Source organism: Echeneis naucrates, chromosome 7 (genome assembly GCF_900963305.1).
Source record: "Echeneis naucrates chromosome 7, fEcheNa1.1, whole genome shotgun sequence".
Classification (NCBI taxonomy): domain Eukaryota; kingdom Metazoa; phylum Chordata; class Actinopteri; order Carangiformes; family Echeneidae; genus Echeneis; species Echeneis naucrates.
In genome coordinates, this window is record NC_042517.1 from 4598713 (window position 1) to 4609398 (window position 10686).

A 10686-nucleotide genomic window follows, 5' to 3' on the forward strand; every position below is an offset into this window, starting at 1 on the left:
GCAGAGCAACACAACGTCTAAATGATTTCTATCCTTTTTCAATGGTTTGCAAAGGAAATTATTTGAAATACTGCGAGTGAGGTACTCTTGGTTTAGCCGAGTCATTCCATCTTGTACATATATCTGACAACTGTAATTACTAATTCATATTTTATACAGAAAATGTTATAGAGCAGCTTGAATCTGTCTTGCAAGTTAGACAGAAGTGATTTACACTGATTTGCAGTGACCCTTCCCTTTGGGTGGGGGGGGCAAGCAGGGAAAATGCCCCCCCAGCACAACAGAGCCACAGAAGTCCCAAACCTGAGGGCTAAAATATTCAGGACTCTACTGTTCTCTTGGTGTGAACCGCACAGGAAGCCTCATCTGACCACATCCTTGTTTTCCCCTCGTCTTTGTCACCCGCTGCCGCTGGTTTTGGCACCACTGACCTCACATTTGTGTCTTAGTAATGACGGGTTTGTGCGCTGCAGCCCCACAAGTAACTTCTCTGTGCATTACTGTCTGTTTTTGCTCAACACAGTCTGATCACAACGTTCTTCTGTTTTAAAGTGTGCGCTGCCTCTTGATAGAAAACTACAATCAGCTGGGCCTGCTGGGTGCTTTTATAGCTGCCACAGAGCATGATGGGAAGATAAATGCTTCATTGTGCTACACAGTGCAGCTTTGTGGAGACATCTGTACTTGTTTACTCAGGTTTCTGCATTTTCCCCTATATAAACAAATTTACAGGTCTTATACTGCATCATTAGATGCATTTCTCAGCACTAATAACTCCAACGATCATTCTAACAAACAGTGGCATATTTTCATTAAATCTATTTTACTTTTAATTAAAAGCATGTGTTCTTTAAAGTAATTTTAGCATTACTTTAAGACTTGGATCAATGTGATTAAGATCAGACTCACACTGCTCTTTGGCTTTTGCTACTTGTTTCACATATGACGCACAATTGATGCACACAAAATGGCACCGTAATGAAAAAGAGGACTAATTAATGTTCTGCATATTCAGCTGAATGCAGCTGTTTGGTAAAGATCCACTGCAGGCAAACCCCTCTGAGGCGGAGCACAAATGAAACGCCAAAATCCCTGCAAACTAACCTAGATCCTGCACTTCCTCTGACCTCCCAACAAACCCTGTTTGGAGACTATTTATGGCACGCACACACACACACACACACAGCTCTGAGAGGGGAACACTGGGAGAAAACAAGAGCACAGTCCCATCTTACCTGCGGTCAGACCTCAGGGACCAGCAGCCTGAGATCCTGGCTCCCGCACAGTCCATCATGTCTGCCTCTGAAGACAACTTTCTACCCTCCAGCTCGTCTGTCACCGTGGCAACCTCACCAAAACAGCAGTGCCTCAGCGTGGTGAGCGCTGACCGAAGTCGTAAACGTGCCTAAATTACAGCTCACTCTCTGCTTTTACTCCATCTGGAGCTCTGCAGTCAAAACAGATCTGACCCCCTCGCTCTGTCTCTGTCTCTCTCTGTGCTACTGTCCCATGTGTCCTCCTTTCTCTGCGAGTTTGTGGGAAACACACTAAGAGGATCACTCTAACGCTCACAGCACAGAGCTGCTTGGATGGTATTAATAGATACTCCTGTAGGTGAGGACGGGACAGATGTCTTCTGCTGATCCTTCCTGTCAGCTCACTGAATCTGATATAGAGTCATGAAAAACACTACATCATTACACAGACAAACGCACTATATTCTAGGCCTTCATTCACATCCTGACAGGTTAGACACCCGAGAAATTATTAAGGTCATCCAAATTTCCCACAAGCCAAAATGCAGCCTTAAGAGTTTTTACTTGTTTATTCACTTTACAAGAACATCATGCATCTTTCCTTGAAAAAAGGATGTAAATTATTAATAGTTAATAATTTAGTTGATAACCCTTTTCTGAAGAAACACTAATGGATTAATGGACTAATTATTTCAGACTTAGTAAACCGTATCTGCTCCTGACTGACCCTGCTGCCTTATCTGAATTTATTTGAGCTGAGTGAAATTGTATTATCTGTGATACAAACGTCTGCTTACTGATTTTAATGTTGTATTCAGTGGGAAAAATTATTTATCCAGAGCCAAAACTTTTTAAAAACTGCCATTAAAAAGGTTTTAATGAAGTTTTCAAAGTAACATCATTTTGGGAATTTTTAGGATTTTCTGCTTTTATCTGTTTATTTACAATGAACATCTTTGTATTTTTGGACATTTGCAGACGCCACTCAGATTTAAAGTAGCTGATTATAGTTAGGTACCGTTTTAAAGCACTAATATATACAGCTACTCCACATTTCAGAGAGAAATATTGACATTTATTTGACAGCTTGTCACTATTGAGCCAGATTTTTACACCCAAAAACATACGATCATGATGCATGAGACTATTTTATTTGCAACTCGCTGTAAATAAAGTTGTTGATTACAAAAGTAGCACCATCACCTCAACAAGCTGCAACATTAAACAACTGCTGAGTAACAACATTGATAACACTGGCTATTCTTGCTACAAGTCTTTTTTTTAATTCTGTGATTTGACTTTTACTGTCACATGTTGTATTTAGGGCATTGAAAGCCTAATATGGTAAACTATAACGTGAATGATCTGAATGAGCTGCTCTTTCCACCACTGAGCTGCAATAAAAGCACCTCCTCAAACAGCCTGGGGTATATCATGTTCAAAAATACAGTTTTTATTTTATTTTCATTTCTTTTTTTTCTTTTGTTGCTTCTTTCAAACCTTGATCCCAACAGAGTGGTTCTTTAGTATATATTTGATTATTATTGTACAAGTAGAATAAAAAAAAACCCCCAAACACCTACTTAAGAATAGTCTGTGTAAATCTAATAATATACACAATGCCTCCAAAAGCACATGGTCTCTGAACAAAACACGGACTACTGCAGACTCACGTCTCAGTGTTATTCTAGTGATTTCTCACCATGATGCACCAGCTCACCTACTTCTGGAGGGCTTCGTGTTTTAACGCATTGAGTAAAACCGCATCCTCCATCCTTTCACTGTATGTCATATATATATGTACATAAAAAACCCCACTAACACAGCGGGGTGGTCATTGAATTGTGTCAGTATAAGAGATGGAAAATGTCAGATATGTTTGCTGTGGTTGGATGAGGAGGAGGTGGAGGGGGACTCAGTGTGGTTAGCGCTACGTTACAGGATCAACACACGGCTATAGACTGAAGAAAAATGTATATTTAAAAAAAATGCACGCTGATTATTTCAGTTCAGACAACACACAGCCAAAGAAATCTGACGGGTTCATGTACCTGTCCGAGCGGGATGACATTATTTTCCCGCAATCCGTCTCCAGGGGGATCCGGCGACCTCGGAGCCGGCATCGGCTGGTTAAAGCCATGGATGGATTTCTGCACAACTGGGCTGTGGGATTGTGGGTAATGTAGTTCATCATCACGTGCCTCCACACCAGCTGCTTTCAAAGGTAATAGACATTGCTGACCTTTAAGTAGGCATTTTCAATAATAATAATAATAATAATGATAAAGATATTGATGTTTTCTTTTATTTGTCCCTTTTTTAAAATCTGACATTTAATAAAGAAAAGCTTCAGGGAGATAAAGAGACAGCTAGAGAGGAATGTGTATTGTAATCAATCACAGAAGAGGAAGAAAGTGACTAAACAGATTGTCTTGGTGCTTTTTCATCACAGTTCATAGTCAGTCCATCAAGATTGTGGCTGTTCATCGTGCAGAAGAGGAATGAAAAGCCGCCAACTTCAGTTTAATATCAGATTTCAGGATCACTCTTCGCTGGGTGCATTTGTTTTCCACAGATCTGAGCCATATTTGAGTCTTTTTGATGACGTATGGGTCTACGTCTCACAGCTACGATACCTTCCCAAAGGAACCTGTGAAAGACAGAACGATTGATACAACAGTTCAGCATAGACATAACAAGAATGAAGACCTCTGGTTATACCATGGGAGAAATTTTGGCTTTTAGGAGTGACAGGCAGCAGCTCGGTCTCAGAATCAAGATAAGAGACCCAGAAACAGAAATTTTTACACTTCAGCGATGCATTAAACAAAACAGGGTACAAAATGCTAATTAGTGTGGCAGCAGGAAAACATAAAAACACACACACACTCACCTCTGCTGAGCAGCTGCAGGTTACGTCCTTCCTCCTGCACCTGAAGCTGCAGCACCTGTTGCAGCAGCTCCTGCCGAAGCGTCTCTTGCACTAATCCCATCCTCTCCAGCTTCTCCCCATTCAGACGCAGCAGTGCACGACCTGTGAGGGAAAGCAGAGGCCTCAATAACATCAGTTGAACTTCTCTGTTGCAATTTTTGAAACCCCCCCCCCCCTTCCCTTTGAATGTGATCTGACTGTCTTAGCAGTGTAACCTGTGATGGCATGGTGGGAGAAGGCCTCCACGTAGGTCAGGTAGTTGTGAGGACAATGTTTCTTCAGCCATTTACACACATCTTGTTGTGACCAGAGCACGACGGGGCGGATCAGGCTCGGCTGTGTTGGGCTTGTGTGATATATCCCATAACTGTCACCGGAACGGTACTGCAGCCAGACAGACAGGAAGACATACACATAAATACAAGGAGCATGGACTGGGGCTAGTTGTCAGGAATATAACAATTAACTTTCTTTCTAAGATCATATTACAACAATTATGTCTGAGCCTGGACCTGGCCTTGGCTGGAACTGTGGTATGAAAAATGAATTCTAAATTTGAATTTTTTTCACTGTACATTATGTGGGATGTCTGGAAATGCTGCTTCACAGTCAAAAGTCTTCTGTGAAATGTATTGGAGAAATCACACTTTGTATTTTAGTTCATTAAGTTTTGACCTTTGGCTGAAACTATATTGTGACAGCCTTGAACATTCCTGATTGTCTACGTCAAAGCTTCTCCTGGGAGATGTAACACTCCCCTTGACAAGTTGATAGCTTTAATTGCAACCAAGACAATGCTTGCATACACAACCTGACTCTGCTTCCTTTACTCTTTAACTATAGGTTGTATGAACACTCTGTAATCAACACCTCGCTGCCCCTTTACTCTGTGTGACTGATCATTTGCAAAGTCCTTATTAAAGAACATAAAATACAGCCTGGGTTTTTCCTCACAAAACCTGTTCTATTCTCAGATTTTCACCATGGAAGTCTGCATGATGATGATTTAATAATCAAACACTCTCAGACAAACCAGCTAAGCTACCGAAACATGCACTCACGTGTCCACTATACACGAGAAACAGACATGATGCATGAAGGAACGGGGTCCAAACTGATGAACGCAGGCAGGAATGATTGCATCTGTTTGAGCATGCAGATGAAACACTGTATAAAGGAAGGTCAGCACAGATGCAACAGACAGAGGAGCATGTATGCCTGTGTGATCTTGAGATACAGCTCTTTAAACTTAAAGATGTACAGGATGTAACGCTGCAGACGACTAATCAAACTGGGCCTTTGATCAGTCAATCAGCTTTAAAAATTCAGCAGGTTCAGCATTTTTTCCAGCTCAGATTTTTCTCAGATGCAAGAAAGGGGTGCTTCAAAAAGAAGAAGAAGAAGAAGAAAAAAAAAATACCCCCAACATCTTATATTTACGAGTGAGGGAAGATTTGTGCTAGAAATCTGCTTAATACATCAGAGTCTGCCGATAATTCTATCAGCTGCAGACTAACATGTTACTGTGTAATCAATATAGAGCTAAGGAGTACTTGTTCTTACACACAATTCTCATTTTATTTTATTTCCCAAGAGTACTAATCACCTGAGGCTATTGTGAAACTTTTGTTTTTACATTATAATAAATTCTACTTCATACTAATTGTGTTCATAATCTATAAAACAGCTCAATGTCGAAAACTTGATTTCCATGATTTAAAACAAGCCAGCAAAAAACAATCATGTGGCTTAAAAGTTAATGTTAATTTAACAGCTCTCTTTGCTGGAAATGATTCCTCTAACTAATCCATTTCAGAGACTCATTCAGAATGACACTGAAAGTAGAATTTTTCACTTTTATTTTTGCCTGACATCCAATCCACTGTGGTCTCATAACGCTTTGCAAGATTTTGCTTTTTATCTTAAGACTTCTTGGTCTGATCTTGAAAAGCTTGGTGTTGCCTTTCATTTCACTTTATTCTCAGTGGATCACTCCCTTTCTACTCTTTGTGAATGTAGTATTTACCATAGCACAGCCTCACTTTTGTAGCACTTAGTGTCATCACTTCCTAACGATTCCTAATGACTGATTATTGATTAAGGGGGTTTTTGTAAGTTGTCCACTGCTGGCTCATATGTGGAGCAACTAAAGAGGAAGGAGATGGGAGACAGCTAGTTGGCTAACAAGCTGATTTCAGGAGAAAAGGGGCTTAAGTTAACAGAGTTTCTTTCGACTCTGGAGACAGCTGCTGGTGAGCAAAGGAATGAAGTTAGATGCTCAACTCCGATAATTTCCTAAGTCACCTGCTGTTAATGCAAATTTTAGTAAAAGGAGAGAGAGAGAGAGACAGAGAGACAGAGAGAGAAAGAGATTATTAATTTTTTTTCTGTCAGCGTCACTCACAATTTATCGTATACAGCGTGTTAAAAGATGAAAAATTGTAGAAATGGATCAAGCACAACTAAATTAAAGGAGAAAGAACCGAACTGTGGACGAAGAAAAAATACTGCACACATGTTCAAGTGCAGCTCATTGTTCAAATACACAACACAGATTTAGTTCATGTTCCTCAAAACTAGAACAAACAAACGACGACATTTAGTGTATCTAAGAAGAATACACAATGCTCTGTATATAACTCCGTTATCAGCCCAGTCCAGCTCCATGTGTGCAGCTTTAGCTTCTGATCATAACTGCCTTTTAAAGAGCCTTTCATGGAGTGGAGACAAAGGCGTGGACTTTCTGATTTGTAACCAAGGGCTTTAAATGAGGCCAGTTTACAACACAAATGGATTGTCTCAGCAGTCGCTGTGCAAAAAGACAATGCTGCATAAGATAACAAAATGCATATCAACTAAAAGATTTCATTTGAACTGGAAAAAAAAAAAATCACTACTGCAAGTGGATGTGACTGTGTCTCACATAAAGAGAACTAAAAAAAAAAGGGAGAAGAAGAAGAAAAAAAAAGAAGCTTTGCATAATGTTTATTAACCTGCAATAACAATCCCAGACAGCATACCATCAAACTAAATTCTGTTTCATCCAAATAACACTGTGGTGCTGCAGCATGGGAAGCACGTTGGACAACCAGTGCTATTTAAAGCCATGGTAAAAGGCCGTTATAGTCCACAGAGTCACTGGGGAAGAAAGCCACATCCATTCAAGGCCTCCCCAAACAAAGTGCCCATCTGCAACAATAGATGGTCACCAGCTGTATTCGTCAGACACAAATCTTTTCGCACAGACGTTGCTCTACAGCAACCTGAGAGAACACTTAGTGAGGTTGATTTCCTGTTAGGATGACAAATAAACACTTTGTTTTAATGAGTCCTTGAGAAATACCGATATCTGTTTTTGTATCTGCATTTCTTGTATGTAGAAATGCAGTTGGACTGATCCAAACAGGAGAGATGAAAACCATGAAATGTGTTTTTGTTATTACGTACGATGCAACGGCTACAGTAAATGTAAAAAAACAAAAATGATTTTCACTTTAATCTTAGTGAGGATTCAGTCTTGGCAAATCCTTGTTCTTGGGGATTCTATTGTTGAATTCACCTCACTTTTGGTGCATGGAAATATAAATTAAGATACTGTGATGGCTGTAATAGCAGCTGTAGATACACATTACTGCAGAAAAACTGCTTTTTCACACACCTCATCGTATGTGATGATGGCACTGCAGATATCCATGGTGTACTGACACAAATGGGGTTTTCATTACCTTTGAACTGAGCTGTACTAACTTAAAGTGACACAGCAGCACCATTGAGAGCAGCGAGATGCACAAGACCCTTGTGTAACACTATGATTTTAGATTTCCCTCATACTTCGAATATCTTATGTCTGTATTTCATTCAAGTACATGTTGGTCTAGTGTGCTAACATCAGTTTTAATTCCTGTTAGATGTTACTTTTGTCTGTTATGCTTTTTCAGGATATGCTGAGTCCGTTCTCCATTAGAAGTCTACTTGAAGGAAAAATCTCTAATTTATCTGGGTACAATTATGTTGATGGCTAATGTCTGAGCAGACTCCTAAAACTAACAGAAAATGGTTGTCCTCTTTTTAACCGCTGATGTGATTTCCATTATATTAGAATCTACTTTTACGGGCCACCAAAGAGATCTCCAATCAAATGACCAATATCAACATTGTCAGATAATTATAGTTTTGGCCAAAAAATGCTGCTTCGAACCCCCAGTGGCTGTTTCAATGTGCTATTAGACACTTTGAGGTCATGTAGGCTTAGTACCTGCAGGGACTCGGTGCCCGGTTGCTGCAGCAGCTTCACTGCCCTGCCTCCTGCACGCCCGTCATGCCAGGTTAGGTTCCCACCTGTCCGCCGACTCAACTGGTGCTTGAAGTCCTCAGGCAGAGCCCTGTACTCCACAGCTGGCCTGCAGAAACTGAAACTGGATGCCGCTGGAGAGATAAAAGCATCAGGTATCAATGATTGGACAGCCAGACTGAGCTATAATTACTGACAAGGTAAAAACAGCATAAAACTGGCTCTCTGAAAACCTTCACTCTGCATGACTTGAAAATATAAGCCTGAGTTGATGTAGACACCATTCAGGGATGATCTCATTATAAAGGTACCTGCTTGTACCTGCTCTATTGAAACTGAGAAGGGACAAGGCAATGCTCAAAGTTATCTGAGCCTAAACAGCCTCCTGGGTAATTCCTGGGTAAGGGATAGTCAATGTTTAGGTAACCCTAACCCAACTATTACTTTGTACTTTGTAGGTGAACATCAGAGCTGTGAGACGAACCACTTTCTCATCATAATGAAGAGGCCTGAAGGCAAAATTCGAAGCCCACTCAACAGCAGGTGGCTTCCCAACACCCAGTAATTAAAGAAAGTGTGCAACTACGGTAAACACACTGTTACTAGCACAGATTCTGGCAGAGAGCCAGGGGTCATTAGTGATTCATGTGCCAGATTTGAAGGATTTTATTGCTGTGTTTGAAGCTGTGCAGATGTGTTTGTGTTTGTGTTTAATGGGCACTTTCAATATCTTAAATTGACTAAGAGAATTTGAAAAGAGGACAGAGCAAAGAGGCTGACACGGGGGACGAGGGTTTGAAGAGATGAAAGAGTGCCTTTTGGTTTTTGCTAGCTTCGTGCCTTTTCTTTCCATCGTTCAACATTTCCCACTGAGAGCAGAGCAAAGCCGAGTCCCGCAATCATCAAGGCAAAGCAGCAGCATCGGATTATTATGAATAACACTCTGTATGCATTTTTATTTCTTTGAGGTATAACCCCAAGACTGTGCATATATGAACCCTCCTTTCACAGTGTTATCATTCCACCAGGCTGCTGCTGTAAAAGGGAAAATGTCCCTTTCAGAGACTGAATGGGGATAATTAAGACCACTTGTCAGGCTGAGTTACTTCCTTTAGTTTTGCATGTCTATGGCATGAAGAAAATCCTCATTACTAACACACTGCACTGCAAAGGAAAACACATTCAAGCTAAATCTTTCTAAATGTGCATTGAGAGGTCTCCTGCCTGCAATATGCCTCGCTTGGTATACTCATTCATTTCATCTAAACTGTAGCTTCAAGCCCTCTGGAACATTTCTGACACAGAAAGCAACATAAACCACAGCATCCTCCGCCAAGATTGTCCTCATTTGTTCGAGCAGCTTGTGCCTTCACAACATAATGAAGGAATAACAGAAAAAAAATAAAAAGGATAAATGAGGGCTGCAAAGAGGAACAAAGAGTAACTCACAACGGGTCTGAGCATAAACTGACCACATCAGCGGTCAGATCATGAAACCGGTGGTGCTGGTTTCAGTTGATGAGCTGTTCGTTTCAGCACCAGCTCAGGGTCCATCATCAGACCACCCAGCCTCAAATCCCCCATAATGCCCCTACAGTGTGCCCACAGGCGTCCAAACAGCACTGGGTTCAAAGTTACCACACTGCTTTGTGTTCTTGTTCTCATTCCCTGGGATGTTTTGACCACATGCTCATACTGAGAGGACAGCAGGCGTTTAGTAGGGTTAGGGTTGCAATCCTGCAGGCACAGAATTTAACTGAACGATCACACCAGAGTGGCTTTTAAGCTGAAGTTCGGAACCAATTTCAGCAGAAAAACTTCCATGGATTCAAACAAAATGTAACCAAGAAGCGAGCTGCCTACCGTCCACAGCCATGGTGTCTCCGCGTCTAGTCCAGGACTCCCATCGCCCCCCTCCCGGGGACCGACACTCAGGCTCCGTCCTCCTCCTCGCTGTCTACCGACAAAAGTTTGAGTGAGGTCTGTAAGGAGGAAGGACGCCTCCTCATCCTCTGAGCGGTCCCGCTGGTCTGATGGGGGGGTGGAGAAGGAGGAGAAGGGGGGGTGTCTTGAAACCAGCTCACGTCGTCCTCGGTGTCATTGGCTGCTGCTGCTGATGTCTGCGAGCCGAAGTTGTTGACAGACGAGGCAGGAATGCCGCCGAGCAGCTGGCTGACTGGTTCCGCCCGATCGGGCGGCTGCTGGTG

At 41.6% G+C, this 10686-nt stretch overlaps 1 protein-coding gene across 1 annotated transcript; it reads right to left on the minus strand.

Annotated features, from left to right (window-relative positions):
• Positions 1-3479: 3479 nt before the first annotated feature.
• On the minus strand, positions 3480-10686 carry samd10a (sterile alpha motif domain containing 10a). The gene is made up of 5 exons (XM_029507061.1): positions 10343-10686; positions 8444-8613; positions 4404-4572; positions 4150-4290; positions 3480-3906 (listed from the first exon to the last, which is right to left on the minus strand). Exons 1-5 carry the CDS (start codon positions 10353-10355, stop codon positions 3884-3886), a joined length of 516 nt encoding a protein of 171 aa, XP_029362921.1. The 5' UTR covers positions 10356-10686; the 3' UTR covers positions 3480-3883.

Bases quoted from the DNA above. Each gene is read 5' to 3' on its own strand.
- samd10a (XM_029507061.1), bottom strand. The intron at 4,291-4,403 runs GTTACACTGCTA...TTTCCCTCACAG, and splicing joins CTCCCACCATGCCATCACAG to GTCGTGCACTGCTGCGTCTG. The intron at 3,907-4,149 runs GTGAGTGTGTGT...TGTCTTTCACAG, and splicing joins CCTGCAGCTGCTCAGCAGAG to GTTCCTTTGGGAAGGTATCG.